Below are 20,408 nucleotides of genomic sequence, written 5' to 3'. Positions count from 1 at the left end.
CACGTGTCACTGGGCATGTTACATTCCCTCACCATGTGTCAGTCTCCCAACCATGCCAAGTGGGCATAGCTGCCCTTGGCCAGGATATCTGATACAGCGTACACACTATTTCAGATAGCTTCATCAAGTAATAACCTTCTGGTGGGTATAAAGCCTCCTGACATAAAAGCTGTTGGTTCTTCACTAAACTTACATTTCCATGGCCACCTCCAAATTGTGACAAGGCATAGTTAATCCTATGTCTTCTTTGTGCCCACCCCAGAAATCAGAAGGAAAAGAAAAATGGTTGGTTGAGGCTATGAGGATCTTTCATATTGAACAACCTGGAAGTTAATTTCCATCTTCCTCTCCATCCCCACACCCTCTGCCCAAGGGTGTTGTGGATTTTACTAGATGATCCCTTGGAGTCTCACTGCCAGAGCCTTCCAAGAGCTGTGTCCTGTGACAGAGATCATATTTGTTCTCTGTCATTGTATTTAAATCCAGCTCCTTCTCCCAGCACAGCACAGATGGCCCTGCTTATCAGTTGACCACATGTCAAAAATGAAAACCAGTCCTGCACTGTCAAAAAGAATGGGTAATCTCTACAATCTTCCCCAGGAAAGGGTTTTGGGGATGTTGAGCTCTATGGTTTAATCAACCACAGAGGCCATTGTCAGTGGTTTTCCATATAGACAAACCAGAAAGACTTACAGAGGAGCCGAGGAGCTCAGGGGACAGCAGTTAGAGTCTAAACACAGTGGTAAGGGGTCTGAGCTGGAGGGGAAACATACTCTCAGGGCCACAGCTGGCCTCTTCCTGCTGTAACATCTAGCAGGGAGAGCCACTGAAGAAACCTGAAGCAAGTGGAAGGTGTATTCCACCATCTTTCCAGAGGGTCCTCGTATTGACTCCCTCCCACCTCTACTGAAACTTGGCCTCAGGAAAAATCATGATGGTGGTGGGGCACCTTTGTTGTTTCACCTTTTTTGTTTTCTTTAAAAACAACGTTCTAAAGTAGGAACCAAGACGTTAGAAACCTAACAGAACTGAAGAGAAGTCTTCAGACACCAACAGAAGGCAATAGAGATATTTAACCTGGAGGGGAAAATGTGTGTTCTAGTGTGTAAGTTTTTTTTCCAAAGATGTATGCCAACTGGGCCAGACCTTCTGCCAGGACAAGTATCAGAGGACTTGCAGGACACCAAGGAAGAGTGTGCTGTTCAGCTCCCACTGCGTCCTTCAAGCAGATAAAAGTGTGTCAGAGGATTAGGCTAAGTTGAGACAGTGGGAGTAGGAGATAATGGAGCTTTAGGTAATCTTTTCCTTTCAGCCAACCAGCCCACTCAGGATACAGTCAGCCCACCTTCCATAGCGCACATCGCAAGGCTGTACCATTTTATGACAGTCACAGCTTCTCCCTTACGAGTTAAGAAAAGCCAGTTAAACAAAGCCAGAATGAAAACTGAGTAATGGGTGTAAGCTAGACTAACAAGGTTTGGGAGACAGGGGAGAGGGGCTGAGGGCAAGACAGATAAGATACTTCCTTCCCAACCCTTGACAGGTTGTGAGCTAGAGATGTGAACAGCAGACCCAAGCTGCCATATGCCCCACAGCCTCCATTTTACTGGCCAGGCCATCCACTTGTCACTTCTCATTATCTGGCAGCAACATGGCAAGTGGTGGTGATCAGAGTACCACAGAGAACTGGCTTGGTCTTCAGAACTCTTCCAAGGATATGGCTGCTGGTCCCTTCTAGGGCTGGACGATGTCAACGTACTCCTTCCGGAGGTGTAGGTGTCCTCGGTACCAGCTGCAGATGCCATCAACATGCTTCATGCAGACATAGTGCTGGGCCTGGTACCCATAGAGCTTCCGTTCCAGCAGCCAGTCTGTCCAGAGACACTCATTGGGGGCTGAGATGGTACACGGCACTGCATAGCAAGTGGTGATCTAGTCGTGATCACACAATATCAAAGTGAATAGAATGTCCTCTCTCTAATGCTGCCTTTCACAGTCCTGCATTCTCACGGCCATCTCAGCTGCCTTCGCTTTGCCCAGTCCTTCCTCCTGAGCTATCCTCCCTATCTCCTTATAACAGTATTATCTTGCTAGTGTCACACAGACTCAGCCTTGATAGGCCCCATTCTTTCTTTACTTTCAAATGAAAATCTTGGTTCTTCACAAATCTGTTATAGTCTAAATTAAAATTTGAAAATAAATCAATTATTACAGGGCCTGGAAGAGCACTCTGTCTGTCTTTCTGTGTTCCCCTTTCTTGTTGTCTTTCTTTCTTTCTTTCTTTCTTTCTTTCTTTCTTTCTTTCTTTCTTTCTTCCTTCCTTCCTTCCTCCCTCCCTCCCTTTCTTACATGATTTTTTTTGTTTTGTTTTAAAAGAGAGTGTCTTACTATGTTGCCCAAGGTGGGCTCGAACTTGGCATCCTCCTTCCTGCCCCAGCCTCTCAAGTGCTGCCATTGCAGGAGTGCACCACACACCTAGCTTAGATTTTCTTTAAATGGTAGTTTAGCATTGTGTCAGTCCTCTACATGTGATTGTTGGTGTCCCAAAGTACTTACCTTGAGTGCTTCTGCCCTCCCACCCCCAACTTCCACAGCACAGTGTCAGTAAGGGAAGTGAGTAAATGCATGGATATGCAGGAATACATGAAGGATGAGACTCTAAGGCTCTAAACTTGCCCTGTACCCACAAGCAACCCCACAAATGGACATTCCCTTACTTGGCAGCCACAGTTCTGGTGGTAGTGATGATTCAGGCTCTCCCTTTGCACCAAGGACAGGTCCTCCCAGGGCTCAATGTAGTTGCACAGATGGATGAAGACTTTTCCATCACTGAGAATCTGGCCTTTGTGGAGAGAGAGAAAGGAGTTGAATCAGGAGACTGCTTAGGGTCCCAGTCATTAAACACCAACTTTCGTTATGGTCTTTCTTTTCTCTCTTTGTGTGTGTGTGTGTGTGTGTGTGTGTGTGTGTGTGTGTGTGTGTGTGTGTGTGTAAATTATGCCCTATGTGTGCTAAACACACACTACACAACACATAGACAACTCCAGTCTCAAATGGCTTCATGACAGCAGTGACAATGTAGGACTCAGACAAATCCCTATACCCTTTAAGCAAAGACTATCATGGTTAGCTGTCAAGCCAGAACTGTGAGATCTGCTGAAGGCCTTGCCTTTAGTGTGAAGCAGAAGAAGGTGGCATTAAAGTCAGACTGCAGCTTTCTTTGTCAGATCTGGTGGCACATGCCTGTCACCTTAGCCCTCAGCAGACTGAGACAAGAGAATCAAAGCTTGAGGTCAGCCTGGGCTACATAGAAACAGGGTTGGGGATGTAGCTGAGTAAATAGAGCACATGCTTAGCTTGTGAGCAGCCTAGATCCCTACACCAGCTGCCTTAACCTTAAAGAAGGTCACAGGGACTTTCAGATAGAGGATGGGAATGATAAAGCTGTTGCTGAGATTAAATGACAGAATGTATGTAGAGTTCTCTATACAGTTGTAGGCCCACAAAAGATGTCCACTCCTTTCCTGCTGGCCTCTCTTGCCCCACCGATAGCTATCTTGGTGAGTATTTCCCCATTGGAACGTGCCTTTAAAAAATAACTTGTCAAGTTCCTTCTATCTTTCATGATCTTTTTCTTAAGCAGCACAGAAGTTGTGAGCCCCCCCCCACACCACGTGGGTGCTAGGAGTTGAACTGAGTCCTCTAAAAGAGCAGCCAGAGCTCTTAACCACAGAACCACTTCACCAGTCCCATAGATCTTTTTAATACGTCTTTTCCTCAAAGCCATCCCTCACCACTCCTAGGACTTGGACACCTGACCGTTTCTTCAGTAAGCAGCTGCTTGCCCTTGTACCAGACGCAGAAATCAATGGCAGTATCTCTGCCCTTTAGGAGGGCACATGGAAGGAAAGTGGGCGTTGGTTACTGGACTATAACTGCCCAGATAGAAGAACTAAGTGGAGAACAGGGTAGATAAAGGAAGTTGCCTTGAAGGGATGAGTGGCAATCCAAGTTCAAGGGCCTCTGGACACAGACTATCTTGGACAAAGGCAGAAGGACAGCCACACACCCTGCAACTACAGGTAGTTCTTTCAGTTCTCGGGGAGAAAGAAGCAAGGTGTCATGTCACTGGGAAGTGACAAAGAAAAAGCTACAACGTCATGGTGTAACCTCTCAACAAAGGGTTTTACCAATCAATCCTTTTTCTGAAGGCATGGGCACCATTTATCTATACTGTTTTGCAGAATTATGTTTTCCTGTGTGCCCCAACCTTTGGTTATTCTTAACCTCCTCAAGAACAGAGACCTTACACTCTCTTTCCCCTGACATACCTCAGTAAAGCAGAAACTCAGGAAAGGGGTGGGGAGAAGTAAAGGGACTGATCCACTTACAAGGCCACTGGAGGGTATGGTGGCTTGTCCTATCTCTGCAGAGGCTACCCGGGCTGCACAGCCTCACATCCTTCTTGGGACTAGGAGCCAAGAAGTCCCTTTCATTGTGTCCTCTGGTTCCTGTCATTCTTCAGGGCACATGTCGGAGTATGGACTCATTGAAGACTATTATCTACTCCTGAATCTCCACTCTTCTACCCAAGGATTGGTAGTATGGCTCCATGGATGAGAGTAGAACTCCTCCCTATTCTCCTGTGGGCTGTGATTTTTTTCCATCTCATAGGCCACCATAGAGCCCACTCAAACAGTGGAGCTTCCCGGCTTGTTCACAACCACACCAGCACCTCTTTTCCTGAATTCCAAAGTACTTTAGTACTGTTTTCACTTATTCCCAGATCATATTCTTGGGTATATTGAATGGGTGGTCATTTGCTTTTCTATCCTAACCAGTTCAGTGTGGAAGAGGCTGGCCTGGCCCCAGGCTCGTGGATGTGGAGCTGCAAGAGTCAAGCTTATCCACAGGGCAAGATAAACACACAGGAAACACTTCCAGAGGGTTCAAGACACCAAAAATCTTATACCAGAAACTTTCAAAATGGAACTAGCTGTTCTAGATTGGCAGAGCAGCCTGTCCTTAACATAGTGAAGCAATGGGCAAGATCTCTGTAGCAAGGATCCCTGTGTTTTGAAAGGGAGTTCATTGTTCCTCCCAACTAAAAGGGCCATGGTCACTATCACAAGTCTTGTTTAGCCCCTTAACTTACCAGTCAACAGATACTGCTTCTGACTGTTGGTTTCTAGTTTCACACCACAGAGAGAAGAGTCAAATGGCGTGTAGACATACTGAATATCCTTGGCCTTCTCGAACCCTTTAAACATCTGAAAGGCAGTTATGGAAGGGCAGCAGTGGGTCAGGAGTGTAATGGGCATGACAGCATGATAAAAGGTGCTCATTTCTACCCAAACGTTAAACACAGCTCAAATTCAGGCTTGGTGCGCCAGTGACCTTGCTGGCATTCATCCACCCATCCATCCATCCATCTATCCATCCATCCATCCATCCAAGTCTACACCTTGGTTTATCCCAGGGAGATGGGGAGACCCCATGGACAAAGAGCTGTAGGACAGGATAGATAGCAAGTCCCCATCCTGAGCAATCACTCGGTTCCCCTGCCCATACGAGCTCACATTCACTTCAGCACCTTCAAAAGGAGACCAGAGTCCACTGCCTGACTTTCACTCACCAGGTTCATCCCACCCATTGCACAAACCCCATCCCTCCATCAGCCCATCATGGTTCAGTCCCTGTTCTGCCCCCATGTACCTTTATCTGTTTGATTTCATACCGGATCATTTTTTGAGTGTCAGCAGGGTCTTCACTGGCAGGGACTACCTTCTCACTGGATATTTTGGCCCGTATCACTGCACAGAAAAATGGAAACTTTAGCACTGTGGCAGTACACCTTCTGAGATCTGGATGGTCTGGGGTCCTCTGAGTGTCCAGTAAATTCTTGGGTCAAGTATTTTGGGTCCTTAGCAGTATGGTACAAACGAGAGAAGGGACTTGGAATTTACTCTACAATAGATGCCAGCTTTAAACCCTTCAGGGCTGTTAGGCTGCACACTGTGTTCTTTTGGCCTTTTAACCCATTGGTTTCCAGAGCACAAGTTCTCCATAACCCATAATCTGTCAAGATAAGTTAGAACCTCATAGCTCACCTAGAAGTGACAGTAACAAATGTTTACCCAATTTGTAAATGTCCCAATTCTCCACTGAGGAAATTCATCTCTTCCCATCTAATCAAGAGCCTTTTTTTTTTAAATTTAATTTAATTTTATTTTCCAGTATTGAAGACTGAACCTAAAGCCTCAGGCATGAGAGGCAAAGGTTCCATCACAGAGCTACAGCCCCAGCATTGGAAAATCTGTTTTAAAAGTTCTTCCTCTCCTCCTGAACTTGCACAAGGCACAAGGCTCATTGGCAGGGTCCTCATACTGTAGAAGTCTTGATCTAATAGAGAATATCTTATTTAAAACAAACAAACAAAAGAGCAAAAACCCAGCAGCACCTACCACAAAAGGGATCAACAAAGAACCAATAAGCTCAGAAAAATGAAGGGTGAATAATAGTTGCCAGGAATTTAAAGTTCTGAAAGAAGAGTATCCAGGTAGGGGAAGAAAAGGTGTGTTCTGTTGGGCCCTTGCCAACCTCAACTGCAGACTGGGAGACAGATGTTATAATGCAAACACCCTTTCCCTCCAGGAGTTCTGGAAATTACTTTAGCTTTAGAGACAGCTAGGTCCTATCAAGCTGAGCTGACAGAACTACTCTAGAGGTCCATGATAGAATACTTATTCTACAAATCAGGCTTTGCACTTCCAAGGTCAATAAAGCAATAGCCATTACTGACCTATCAGCTGCCACAGGAGGCACCCATACATGATCTGAGCTCCACCCACTTCCCTCAGACTCCAGATCTAAAACTGCCTAATACTTTCCCCACTGGCAACCGCTCCTGTGGTCCTCAAGGGCCATGAACTCACCTAAAGCAGAGTGGCAGACGTGCTGCTGGGGGTGCGCAGGCGCGCAGCTGCACGCCTCACCCCGTCCAGGGGGCCACAGCAAAGCCAGCAGCCTCAGCACCAGCGCCCAGGTCAGCGCAGCCAAAGGACTCCAGGGCATGACACTGCAGAGCCCCAGCTGAGCTCGTGGGGTCTGCCTGTCGAAACAAACAGCCCCTCCAGGACTCCTCCAGAAAGCTTCGTCAGTCCCAGTCTTTATGAGTTGGCTTTAGGGCCAATCCCGCCCCCATGGACTCCTCCCTCCTTTGGCGCCCGGCCACCCACAACCGCAGGACCCGAGGCCCTCCTGACCAGACCAACAGACCCAGTCAACGCAGAGGGAAACATGCAGATTTCCGAAAAGAGCCTAGAAGTAGAGGAAGACTGGGCGTTAGGGGCAGAGAGAGAAAAGCAAAAACCAGTGAAGAGACAAGAAAAGGCAGAAAGATGAGGGATTGGGGCTCCAGCATTAAGAGCAAGAGCAAGTGAGGGGAGGCATAGACACAGAGAAAGACAGGCCAAGTCAGAGGCAGACAGAATTACAACAGGCAAAAGAGACAGTGACAGAGGAGGACGGACCCCTCGCTGAGCTGCATACTGGGAATGAGACAAGCTACTCAGGGCTTCTTTCAGCTGCAGGAAGTGTTTTCAATGCCCTATTTACGAGACTCCAAAGCAACAGCAAACAGTCAGGGAACAGGACAGAGAAAGTTGGGGTGTGTGTGTCTTGGCGCTGTCAGCCAGGGATGGGGGGCGGGGACGGTGGGGGGTGGCGGGGAAGGATGTCAAAGAAAGTCGCCAGTGCTTTCAAACCCTTTCTCAGTCAGAACCTTCGACTCTACAGAGAGTTGGAAGCAGTTCTTTCCAGGGAGCTTAAAAGAGGGGGTGTCTGTAACTCAGGGTAAACTTTGGACCTCAGAGTGCTTACTGCGCATCATTGCCCCCTGGAGACCGCGGTGTTGCAGAAGGTGGAGCGGCTTAGCAAACAAGCCAGGCACTCATTGTGACCCAAGCCTTGTCCACTGTTTGTCAGCAAAGTGCTCCAAGAATTTGAATGAAAAGAAGCTCATGGAGTGACTGCCTGGGGAGGGTAGGAGGCAAGGCCCTGATTCTGACTGCCATTGGGTCTGGGAGTGATCTTTGCCTCTCTGGGCCCTAACTTTTTTCTCCATAAAATAGGACTGAGCCATACGATTTATTCCTCTCTTCATTTTACATTTGGTTAGTGATGTTTGGAAAAAAAGAACTCAGAAGAGAATGAAGTCAGAGAGAGGCAGGTGACAGGTCCAGACTGATATCAGTGCTCAGACCAAGAGTTGTCACTTGGAGGGGTCTTAAAAGCATCAGCTCAACTTTGTCCCTTGGCAGATGTGAAGGCTGAGGCGCTCAGTGTCATGGAATGACTTGAAGATCAGTGGAGGAGAGACCTGCTAGTGTAGCTTCTTGTGCTCTTCCCACACCTCCATGGTACCCTGCTACTTCTGCCTGCATTTTGTGGCAGCTCAAAATCCTGCCTTTGGAGAGCTCGTTGTCCTTTCAATCTTATTCTTCCTCTGATAAAACTGGGCTACTTTGGGAAAGAGTTTACTTTTCTTAAGGATGTCTCCCAAGGGTAAACACGTCAAGTTCTATGTCATCTCTTTCAAACCCTGAACTGACAGAGATAGGCCTCAGCATACTAATCTGTGTTTGGTCATGAGTCTGTGATGTTGGCAAGGAGTGAAGAGCATGACAGAGGAAGGGACAGGGTCAGCACCGGGAAGACGGCACTTGATAGGGAGAGGTCAGAGGTGCATGTTTCAAATGGATGTTAAGGTACTCAAAGTGCATTTCCTAACACTTCTGGTTTATTACAATACACTTTACAGGCAGCAAAATTTACCCTTTCATGAATTAAAAGACAAACAAAAAGAACACAAACCTCCTTAGCTGTGAGGGGTCCTGCCAGGGTTATCTAAGGCAGAGAAAATGGAAAGAGAGATGTCGCACATCAGATAGGAAGCTCTGCTTCCAGCCCGCCATGTAACCATGAGAACAATGCTGTCATTCTATGGGCTCCGTGTAAACAAGTAGGGTGTACTAATTATTTAATTTTAATATTTTTATTAGTTATTCAAAAATGTCATGCAATGTATTTTGACGGATTCACCAAATATTTGTTTTTTTCAACTTGTGTGGAGGTATGTGTGGATGTATGAGTTTGTGTGTGTCATGTGTATGCAGGTGTCTGCAGAGGCCAGACGGTGTCAAATCCGCTCAAGCTGGAGTTACAGATGGCTCTAAGACACCTGGCATAGGTGCTGAGAGCTAAACCCAGGTGCTCCCCGTCGGAGAGCCTTTAAGTCGTTTTAACTGTGGGGCTGTCTCTAGCTCCTTCATTGATTCTTTAAAGGATATTCCCAAGGGTCTTCCCAGGGAAAATATTTTAGGATTCCAAAGAGGAAAGTCTTACTGACCCGTCCATTTCTTCCTTTTCTCCTCTTAGCTTACACTTCCTACGTTCCCTGTCGTGGTGAAGATTGGCCATGCTCACTCGGGCATGGGCAAGGTAAGACAGGATGGCCGAGGAGGTCTGGGTTGAGTCAGAAGGGGTATTTGTCAGCAAAACCATCTGTAGACTCTTTTTCCTATGTTAGTGGATTCCCCACAAGGACCGAACCAAGTCCCTTGACAGCCATGGGTTTTGCCCAGTTATACAATGAAGAGTACAAGCCACCTAGTTGGTCCTTTGCAACAACTTATGACCCTGGCTCTGGGAAGGGACCAGACACAAGGGAACTGCTGGGGAAATGGAATGCTCATGTTGTGCCACTACCAAAACTGTGTGGTTGGCTTGGAGACTCCATGTGCCTGTGACTTCTCAGTGGTTGAACGTACCTGTTCCCTTCTTGTCTACCTTACATTAACATTAGGTCAAAGTGGAAAATCACTACGACTTCCAGGACATTGCCAGTGTGGTGGCCCTCACCCAAACCTATGCCACAGCAGAACCCTTCATTGACGCCAAGTATGACATCCGGGTTCAGAAGATTGGCAACAACTACAAGGCTTACATGTGAGTGGGAGGGGGGGATGTGTGTGTATGTGGGAGGATGGGGGGGTTTGAGTAGGGGGCCATTCAACAGGTCCTTTTGCCCCCAGCAGCCTCAGTTTACCCTCATTAGATCTATAAGGTAATAGCAGGGAGAGGATGCCTGAGAAGATGTCAGGCTTCTGATAAGTCAGAAGCACAGTCTGAGAAATAAAATTATAGCCAATTTCATTAGCCTCAAGGTAGATTTTACTTTGTCTACTGACAGGAACAAACACTAGTATGAGCCTTTTCATTAACAGTGGTCATAAGTATTCTTGAATAACACTGTCATATAGGTTATGGCAAATGTCACTAAAACCAACCTGTCTTCCTCTTCTAAAACAAGGCAGGCATTAAACCTGCAGTACATCGTGTTCACAGAAAGACCTATTTTAATAGTTTTTAAAAAGTGGATTGTGCACCTTGTGACCCTCTGTACTCTGTTTTATACATCACACACACTACATGTTTCATAGTAGCAGAGGGATCTGTGTGCTTCACCAGACTGCAAGAGCACATAAGCAGCTGAGCCCCTAACAGAAACACCCAGCCTTGGAAATGCAGTCAAACGCTGACAGCCTCGCCTCCCCACGAGTGCAGGGCTGCTCCACATAGCCACATCCACAGGGGAAAGTGGAGATGTCAGGAAGACAGAAGACGTCAAGATTTGCCTTCCTTCTGTCATACACATGCAGCATACAGCTCCAGTTTGGGGTATTAATCCTTGGCCTATTAAAAAGTTGGTTAAGATGTGAGGTTTTCTTTATAAACAAAGAACATTATTAATATATGAATTTGATTTCTGCCACTCAAGGCACATGAAGTTGAATCCTTCCTGTCCCTCAGCCATATCCTTGTTCCCACTGTGCCCTTCTCCCTCTTTTTGTCACTCTTTCCACACCTGCTCCACACTTCAGTCCTTCCCACAGAGCGAGCTCTTCTCTAGGGTAAGTTTCTGTGGGAGAATGATCAAAGTTCTCTCCTTGTATGGCAGTGGGACACCCTTGAAGAAAGCTGAGGCATGGTGATGGGTGTCTTTCTGATTTGGGAGTTTTGGATTTAGAGTTTGGGTTGTGATCTCTGTGTGTGTCTCTCTGTCTCTCTTCATCTCTCTGTGTGTGTGTGTGTGTGTGTGTGTGTGTGTGTGTGTGTGTGTGTGTGTGTCTGCATATGTATGGTGTTGGGGAACTGGGAAATGAATCCAGGACCTTTCACATGCCAAGCACATGCCCTATAGTCTTGAATTTGTTTTTTTACCTTTATCAACTAGATTCTTGCTTTCAAACCATTTATAATTGTTTATCATTTTCATTTTTTCCTGCTTCCAAAGAGGAATTAAGCATTGCTTTAAAACTATGTAAAATTAAAGACAGCTGTTTGTTTGTTTTTTAAATTGGTTTAAAAATGCAAAACTGAATATTTCTGGCCAGGAAAGAAGAGACAGGCAGATCTGAGAGAGAGACAGAGACAGAGACAGAGACAGAGACAGAGACAGAGACAGAGACAGATTGATTAGTTGATTGATTCTGACAGATAAGAAGAGTGGCTAACTACAAAAGCTATGGGTGACATTTCTGGTGTTTTTCTTTGCGAGGGAGGGACCGTTAGTGTTCTGTGCGAGTGTTTATATCTCTGCTCTGAGCAGCAATGGGCCTCGTAGGAGCTGTGCTTAGGTGTGGCAGTCTCCCCTCTGGAAATCCCCCAACAGCATTCAGCATTGTCTGGTGAAAAGGTGTTCATCCCACTCCACTATCAACAGAGGAAGTTAAGCTGTCCTTGGGGCCTTTCCTTCTTCTCTGTCTTTGTCTCTGTCTCCATCTCCCCTCCCCACGGCCCCACCACCACCTCTCTCTCACTCTCTGTTTCTGAATGGAATTTCTAGTCCCTGGAATTCACTCTGTAGACCAGGCTAGCCTTGAACTGAGACCCACCTGCGTCTGCCTCCGAATGCAGAGATTAAAGGCATGTGCCACTACACCTTCACTAGTTTTCTTAATTAGCGTTCACAGTAATGGATTCCATTGTGCCATTTTCATACATACTTTGCTTCTGTTGAGCTTCCCCACCCCCACTCCAGGCCTCTGCCTCCCCCACCCCTCCATCCAGTCCCTCCTCTCTGCTTTTGTAGCACATAATTTCTACCTCTTTTTCTTTCCTGCCCATCCCCAGGTCCATTTTTCTCTTCCCACTGCCCCCTTTCTAGTTCCGTGACCTAGGTCCCATATGCAAACATACACACATATAAATATTAGAATATAAGCTCTGTCTATTAGAGAGAATGTGGTGTTTGTGTGACTCTGGGTTGCTTTGTTTAACATAATTTCTAGTTCCATCCATTTTTCTTCAAAGTCATGTCATCAGTTTTCTTTGTAGCTGAATAAAATCGCACTGTTTTCTTTATCCATTCACCTGTTCTATTTCCTGGCTGTTGAGAGTAGTGAAGTAGCAACAAGGATGTACAGTTATCTCCACCATAGCACTTAAAATACTTAGGTACACATATCCAGTGGTAGAAGAGCTGGGCCGGTCGAGATTTCTAATTTTAGTTTGTGGAGAAACCTTCACATTGTGCAGTGTGGTATGATTGTGGACATTAGATGATACCTTGCAGGGATCTGTTATCTCCTTCCACCGTGTGTTCTGGGGACCAAACCGAGGTCGTTTGGTACCTAGTGCCTTATCCACTGAACCGTCTTGCTGGTCCCAGCAGCTGTTTTAATTCCATGCAATCACATTTCTCAATTCTTAGGTTATTCTTCGACTGCTGGAGTCCTTCTCAGAAAGCTCTCGCTGATGACTGTGTTTTCTCTGCTTCCCTCTAGTGTTTCTAGGTTCTATACTAAGGTCTTTGGACTGTTTTAAATGGATTTTGTTGACACTGAAAGACATACATCTAACAATGTCTTAGTGGATACCCAGCTTTCCCGTCATCATTTATCTAAGAAGATTATTTTTCTAGTGTATGTTTTCGGCACATTATGGCTTTCTTTGTTAAGTGTTATTGATCATGGTATAATTGGATCCTCTGTTCCATTGAGCTACATGTCTGTGTTTGTGCTAATCTTGCTGTCTTCATCACTATGGCTCTGTAGGTTGGGTATTGTGTACCTCCAGGACTGTTCTTTCTGCCTAGGATTTCTTCTGTTAGTCAAGGTCTTCTCTGTTTCCTCAGGAATGGTAGGATTGCTATTTTCCACTGTGAGAACAGTTATTGGAATTTTGATGGGGTTGTATTGACTTCTATACCACTTTTGATATTATAACCATTTAACAGTATTATCAATCTGTGGCTATGGGAGGTCTTTCAATAGTCTAGTGTCTTCTTGAACACTTTCTTCAGTGTCTTGAAGTTTTCATTGTAAAGGTCTCTCACGTTTCTTCATTAAGTTCATCCCTTGGTATTTTATTTTAACTTATATAAGCCCTTATAAATAAGATATTTTTGTCTAACTTCTTTCGTGTCGAGTTAATTATTGATAGATAGAGAAGCTGATGATTTCTGTATGTTGACTTTGTATCTGCAACTTTACTGAAAGTGTTTATCAGATCTGAGAGTTTTCTGGTGGAGTCCACAGGGTCTTTTCTGTATGGAACCAAGTAGTCTACAGATAGGAGCAGACTGACTTCTTCCTTTCTTGTTTGCGTCCATCTTATTTTATCTGTGGTTTGTTTTAATGTCTTAGTTAAGAATTTGAGCACTCTGTTGACTCGGAGTGGAGAGAGTAGGCATCCTGCCTTACTCCAGATTATAGATGAAATGCTCTCAGCTTTACCCACGCAGAATAATGTTAGTGGTAGGCTTGTGGCTTTTTATGCTGAGGTGTCTTCTTTTTGTTTCTAGTTTCTTCTGAATTTTATCATGCTGAACTTTATCAAATGCCATCTCTGTGTCTATTGAAATAGTCATGTCTTCTGCCACTCCATCTATTTAATGGTGCTTTTGTTTTTTAATTTAATGTTGGTATGTTTATATGATGAACCAATGTTACATCTCTGGATTGAAATCAACTTGACCTTGTTGTATCATTTTAATTTTGTATCAGCTGTATTTATTTGTATGTGTGTGTGAGCATGTGTGTGTAATAGCACAGCTGAATATATATGTATGTGTGTGTGTGTGTGTGCAGGCCACGGTGTAGGCACGGAGGTCAGAGAACAACTTATGGGAGTTGTTTCTCTCCATATGAGACCTAACTCAGGACATCAGTCTTTGTGGCAGGCACTTTTGTCAGCTAAGCCATCTTGCCAGCCCTTCTTTTTTTTTTTTTTTTTGGTTCTTTTTTTTCGGAGCTGGGGACCCAACCCAGGGCCTTGCGTGCTTCCTAGGCAAGCGCTCTACCCCTGAGCTAAATCCCCAACCCCCCCTTTTTTTTTTTTTAAGCCTGTAGCTAGCAGTTAAAAGGGCTGCCCGTGATAGGCAGGCGGCCCCAGTTATGCGCTAGGCACCACGAGGAGGTGCGCTGGGGCCAGCCCTTCTTAATGTATTGTTGAACTTGGTTTATAAGTATTTTGTTGAGAATTTTTGCATCTATATCCATCAGTGAAGTTGGTCTAAAGTTTCCTTTTGTGTGTTGTATTCTTACCTGGTATGGCTATGTGATTTTGTACACTAGAGTAAATTTTTAGCAACCTTTTCTTTCCCATTTCCGTGAGTTTTGTAAGTATTGATTTCAGGTCTTCCTTAAAATCTTTATAGAATTCAGCAGTGCTTTTCTTTCTGATCGCACTTAATTACTGCTTCAGTCATGTTGCTTGTTATGAGTCTGTTTACAATAGTTGTATCTTTTGATTTAATTTTAGTTGACCATGTGTTCTTTTAGAAATTTATTCATTTTTCCAGATTTTTTAGCTTTTTGAATAAAGTTTTCAAAATATTCTCTAATGGCTCCTGGCTATCATTAGTGTCTCTTGCAGGACCACCTTTCCATCTCTACTTTCGTTGTTTGGAGTCTTCTATTTCTTCTGCTTAGTTCTTTCCAAAAAGCCAAGTTTTAAATTTGTAGTTCAATGTACTATTCTTCTTATCTTTTTTTCTTAATTTCTACCTGAATATTCTTACCAGTTACTACATTTTGGGTTTGGTTTCTTGCTTTTCTGGGGTCTTGAGGTACATCATTAGGTTATTGATTTGAAACCCATCTGATGGGTTTTGTGTTTGTTTTTGTGTTTTTAACATTAGACCTTTTGCTGCACTTTTCTCTCGTGCTGCCTTATCTGTACCTCAGAGCTTTTAGCCAGCTCTGCTCTCATTTTCGTTTGATTCTAGGACGTTTTTAGTTTCTCCTGTGATTGCTTCAGTGAGCCGACATTCATCCAAAGCGAATTGTTCATTTGTCATGTAACTGCGTATTTTCTCTTTCTGTGATTTCTCTTGCTTTTCACTTTTAGTTTTATTCCACTTTAGTCTGATAAGAAATAAGGAATTATTTTAATTTTTTGTTTTTGTTAAAGATTGCTTTAGTGGTCTCTATGTGCTTGATTTTAGAGGTTTCATGAGCCTCCGAGAGTTGTATTTCTTATTTGCTGATGGACTCTTCTGTAGATATATGTTAAGTGCTATTGATCCATGATAGAACTTAACTTTAGAGAATCTTGACTCATTTCTGAGCTGGGTAGTAGGTATATGGGAAAAGATATCACACTGGAACCAACTCAGTTCCTATCACTAGCCAGGAACCAAAATTCCCAGACTTTTTTGAGTGAATATGCAAACCCAGGCAAGAACTCTTTGGAGTCTTATTCTCCTTATCTGTAAAGATGGACACCATTCTTCCTTCAGTCCACAGGGGCTGGAATGGGGTTATTGAGGTGCACTTTGGAAAGCATTTCGTGCTGTTCAAGTGTGAGGTTATTATCATCCCATTAGTTCACTCACTGCATCACCATAAAGCTCTGAAAAAATGGCTGTGCTTGTGGGATTTTTAGTGTCTGGAATCAGCTCATCATGGAGGAAACACCTGGAAGCTGGCACCAGCACCCTCCACATAGCACTGAGTGTCAATGACAGAACCTGGCAACTCTGGGTGTCCATAGTAAAAGGGGAATTTATGTTCCCTATGTTCCCCCTCCTTCCTGATTGGGTTATCAGGTGAAGGCTGATAATTTAAGCAATAGAAATAGCTTTCTTTGCCTAAGTCTGTCCAGTTGGTCCTCCTGGCAACCCTGTGTTTATAGACAAGACCGTGTTAGAGAGATAGAGTGACCTATAGGTCACACAACCAGTCAAAGGCAAATCCAGATCCAGAAGTTTGATCACCCAACTCTTACGTAGCCAGGACTCGTTGTCTCTGTTTACACTGTGAAGTGGTTGGATAGAACCACTTCATGGGTGAAGCACAGCATAGGAAAGGTTGGTTCTTGGTATGTCAGTTATTTGATCACTGGATAAGCCCAAAGGGGGAACTGACTCGTCAGGGTCAAGCCGCTATTACTCTAAAGACCCTCAGAGGGTAACCATTAAAAAAATGTCCAGGTAAAGATTGTGAGAGATGTTCATGAGAGCTAGTGGGATTCTGTTTGTGTACTGCTCTGAGTCAATCCAGATTGTAGACATGATGCTAGGTGTACAAGGCAGAATAACCTAAGACTTTGACATAGTTGTGGGCAAGATTTGGCTTACAACTTAGCTCAGATAGCAAGGAAAAGGGTAGCTAAGGTGGATCTAAGATTACCAGTAAGGTACAGGTAGTTTTGTGGGGGTTTCAAATAGAGCAAGAGCTCCTCTGGTTGAAACACTTGGGACAGGCTCCATGAAGCCACAGCTGTCTGAGACAGGCCTTTGCTGAGGGAATCATAGGCATCGTATGCAACTTGAGGCCCAACACATAGACCCTTTGGCTTCTCAGGGGAATTCCCACAGGGAATGCAGGGCTGATCTGGTGTTCTGTAGTTCTGGAATTCCTGCACTTTCCTGATGTGGCTCACGGCTTGTTTCAGGAGGACATCCATCTCAGGGAACTGGAAGACAAACACTGGCTCCGCGATGCTGGAGCAGATCGCCATGTCAGACCGGTGAGTACGAGGCGCCCCATCCTTTCACCTAGGAAGGCTGCCGTCCGTAAAGACATGTTAGAAATAAGCAACATGTGAAGGGGGGAGGCTCTGTGTAGACAAGAATAATAAAACGCAGGTGCTCTGACAGCCAGTAAACCAGCAGACAGGGCCCAGTCAAGTGCTGTTACAGAGATAAAGGCTATGAACATAGAAGCTCCCATAAGGAAATAATAGTAAGGGCTGGAAGGTCCTCTGGACAGGGTGAGCTAAGTCTGGGCTTAGAAATACGGACAGGTTCAGCAGCTCAGGAAGGGAAGGCATCATAAACAGGGACCGTGCTTGGTGGAATACAGGAAGGAGAAGAAGAATGGAGGTGAGGGATGGGAAAGGTTGGGGCAAAAATGACCTTACCAAAATGTAGGCATGATGAACTTAATGTCTTAGATACAGGATGTCTTCCTATCCCCTCCAGGTACAAGCTCTGGGTCGACGCCTGCTCTGAGATGTTTGGGGGCCTGGACATCTGTGCAGTCAAAGCTGTGCATGGCAAAGATGGCAAAGACTACATTTTTGAGGTAAGTCTGTCCCAGTGAGCAGACCAGTGTGGGAACACTCAGGCTGAAGGCGGCCTCCGTCCAAACACGGTGTGGGCATCCCGTCCTGCATTCAGAGTCCGCTAACGATGAAGGTCCAAGATGGTAGATCTGCAGAGCAGAATTCCTCTTCCAGGAGAGAGCTGTTGGCCAAGCCACACAAGTGGGCAACAGTGGAACACCTAGGCCCGGCTCCCAGCCTACCTTGTTATAGGGACACTGTTGTGACTGTATCATTTGTTTATTCTGAGAAAGCCGCCATTGAGAATTGTTCAGTTTGACCTAATCACTTTAGTAAGGAAGGAAATAGACCCTCCCTACCGTGAATGTGTGCTTATGGCCACAGGGTGAATCAATGTCAACTTGGGCACCTGGATACAGGTGGTTCTTTTTAACATCTCTTAGCCTTGGCAATACTGTACTCTGCCTGGCCCCCTAACCAAGCTTGGCTAACTTTCTTTTTACCCGTTAAAGAGAAAGCTATGACAATGTGGACACCACTGTGTCAGCTCACTGAGCTCAATCTTCCTGGGACTAAAGGAACTGGTGTTTCAGAATGCCAGCATCAGGAGGCCAAAATGGGTTTTAGGTTCAGAATCTACTCCATAGCCTGCTTAGCATGGAGCTTTCTAGATAACCACATCACCCTTGCTGGGTGAGCCTGTTTACCCTCTGCAAAGGAGAGAAGGACACATTACCCCAGATACAGGAAGAGTCAAGATCCGTGGCAAGCAGAGAGACTGTACTGGTCAGGAGCCAGGACAAGAATCAGGCTGTTTAATGAGCAGAGCGTGTTTGGAGACCAACTGAAATGTCAAAGGATGAAAACTGCCTGCTCTTAAGGCATTCCCTTCCATGTCTTCCTGCTCCTCTCCCTGTGAGCTTCCAGCCCCAGGCTGTGCCCTCTCCTTGATTTGTTTCTTCTTCCCTCTCCTAGTAGCCAGCATCTCAGAGCCCTGGTCCAGGAGGAGGGAAGGAAAGGGGTCATGGCAAATGTTCGCAGCACGAGCAAATGGTTCCTGTCTCTGCTGGGGAACACAATTCTAGCTAACCAACACACTTTGCTGGTGTAAACTGTACCCATTCCCACACAACACAGAGGGCCTTTATATTTCTAGACCTCTTCCTCATCTGGGTCATATCTCCCACTAGGTCATGGACTGTAGCATGCCACTGATTGGGGAACACCAAGTGGAGGACAGACAGCTCATCACTGATCTAGTCATCAGCAAGATGAACCAGCTATTGTCCAGGACTCCTGCCCTGTCTCCACAGAGACCTTTAACCACCCAACAGCCACAGGTAAGGAACTGCAAAGAGACCCAGTACAGTCATGAACCTCTGCTCTAGACACTGTGGCTCCAGGAGGAAGCAGAGGTCAGATACGTGCTGGGCTCCACGGTTCTCTCTCTGCCTTCTCTCTGGTTCCTTCCTCTCTGGGTTATCTTCAAGTATTCCTTTTAGAGACCCCCCTCTTCACCAGTCTGCAGCATTAGCTCTAGAACTGTGCAGAGACAGGGTACTAGATCTTCACCCTGAGCTCAAAGACTCCAGGGAGCTACATCCCATTTCTCCTATGACTCAGGGTGTCTCGTTTAGCACTAGGGGATCTCTGAGAGATGTCCTTGTGTGGAGGAGCATTTTTTCTGAGTTGGCTACTTGTTTAGAAGTAGGGAAAAGTCAGTCCCCTGTTGTCAGGGAGACTGTCAAGGTGGAATTTAAATTAGAAATCTGTTTTTGTTCCTGTGAGAGAGAAGGTGACCATTCACAGTTGATGTGATACATGACTCCCATCACAGTCAGATGCGGGTTTACTGGAAAATCCACATAAACCTCTGAAGAACATTAGGCCCAGGAGCTCTACAACAAGCCAAAGAACAGATAAGACCTCAGGCCTGAAGTTCTGAGTCCATGAGGGAGGCATCTCACTTATATCTCCATGATTCTCTCCACCGAAATTTTATATATTAGGGTAGTGAGAATGTGAACAGTGAATCGAAAAACTGAGTCTTAGCAAGCTTTTTCAACGAGCATCTGTGTAACTTTGTGAGGAATCACTTCCTTTTAATGAAGTTTAGGTTTTGCCATTTTTGTTAGGATTCTCTTAGAAACCTTTCCCCTGAATTCAGCTTGAAAGAGTTATAGGGATAGAAGTAGAAATAGAACAGTGTAGAGTGTCCATTTTGAAATGAACATCAAGTCTGAATTGTAAACCTGCACCTGTTGGCTTTATGATCCTAGACAAGGCCCACAGCAATAGTTAAGAGAAGGTAACCACGGCCCATATCCCTAGAGTTTTATGAGAATTAAAAGAAAAAGAAGAAGAACCGTAAAATAAGGCAGAACAACATGAAGCACCCAGGAAGGATAACATATGCGTGAAGCACAATCTGGATTTGGATCCTACAGTCTGAAACTTGGAGAAGCATCAGCATGTTACGAGGAGATGAGCGCATACCATCCAAGGTTACACTGCACCCATTAGTGATTGAGGTAACAGCCTTCTAGAAATCCTTCAGTGAGAAAGAGTAAAGGGCTGAGAGTTTATGCCTGGCAGGGAAAATCAGACTAGGTCATTTAGGGTAGAGGCCAATTACCCTTCACACTTGAGCATTGCAGAATCGTAGATAGAAACATTGATATTCAGGATAATGAACCTGAATTGCCAAGAGATTTATTATTTTAGTCAGTAGTATATATATACTACTTTTAAGGTAGGTTAGAGACATGATGTATAATACATATTTTCACCAAAATTGATTAAATTGAAACAATGTGGCAGTTGATAAGTTTGAC

At 45.0% G+C, this 20,408-nt stretch overlaps 2 protein-coding genes and 1 non-coding gene across 4 annotated transcripts in view; 1 reads left to right on the top strand and 2 right to left on the bottom strand.

Annotated features, from left to right (window-relative positions):
• Positions 1–20,408, top strand: part of Syn2 (synapsin II) — a 115,104-nt gene that overhangs the window by 74,833 nt on the left and 19,863 nt on the right. Inside the window, exons 6-10 of the mRNA XM_032905883.1 lie at positions 9,439–9,501; positions 9,866–10,008; positions 16,963–17,037; positions 17,492–17,594; positions 18,765–18,914. Of these exons, the coding sequence (XP_032761774.1) occupies positions 9,439–9,501; positions 9,866–10,008; positions 16,963–17,037; positions 17,492–17,594; positions 18,765–18,914 (534 nt within the window). The remainder of the gene's footprint in view (positions 1–9,438; positions 9,502–9,865; positions 10,009–16,962; positions 17,038–17,491; positions 17,595–18,764; positions 18,915–20,408) is intronic.
• On the bottom strand, positions 291–7,452 carry Timp4 (TIMP metallopeptidase inhibitor 4). 2 transcript variants are annotated; one of them, XM_032905884.1, is made up of 5 exons: positions 6,936–7,452; positions 5,716–5,813; positions 5,156–5,270; positions 2,718–2,842; positions 291–1,932 (listed from the first exon to the last, which is right to left on the bottom strand). In XM_032905884.1, the coding sequence occupies exons 1-5, from the start codon at positions 7,072–7,074 to the stop codon at positions 1,735–1,737; spliced, it is 675 nt and encodes a 224-aa protein (XP_032761775.1). In that variant the 5' UTR covers positions 7,075–7,452; the 3' UTR covers positions 291–1,734. The 2 variants fall into 2 exon arrangements, with proteins under 2 accessions (XP_032761775.1, XP_032761776.1); XM_032905885.1 differs by having other exon boundaries at positions 291–1,913; positions 6,936–7,247.
• Positions 14,407–14,485, bottom strand: LOC116904781. The gene has a single exon (XR_004388445.1). It is a non-coding gene; the product is annotated as a small nucleolar RNA SNORA76 (small nucleolar RNA).

Source organism: Rattus rattus, chromosome 6 (assembly GCF_011064425.1).
Source record: "Rattus rattus isolate New Zealand chromosome 6, Rrattus_CSIRO_v1, whole genome shotgun sequence".
In the NCBI taxonomy this organism is placed as follows: domain Eukaryota; kingdom Metazoa; phylum Chordata; class Mammalia; order Rodentia; family Muridae; genus Rattus; species Rattus rattus.
Note: the sequence above shows the minus strand (reverse complement) of the source record. Positions and strands in the feature narration are given on the sequence as shown.

Bases quoted from the DNA above. Each gene is read 5' to 3' on its own strand.
- Timp4 (XM_032905884.1), bottom strand. From the start codon at position 7,074: ATGCCCTGGAGTCCTTTGGCTGCGCTGACCTGGGCGCTGGTGCTGAGG. The intron at 5,271-5,715 runs GTACATGGGGGC...ACTGCCTTTCAG, and splicing joins ATGAAATCAAACAGATAAAG to ATGTTTAAAGGGTTCGAGAA. The intron at 2,843-5,155 runs GTAAGTTAAGGG...CTCTCCACAAAG, and splicing joins GAAGCAGTATCTGTTGACTG to GCCAGATTCTCAGTGATGGA.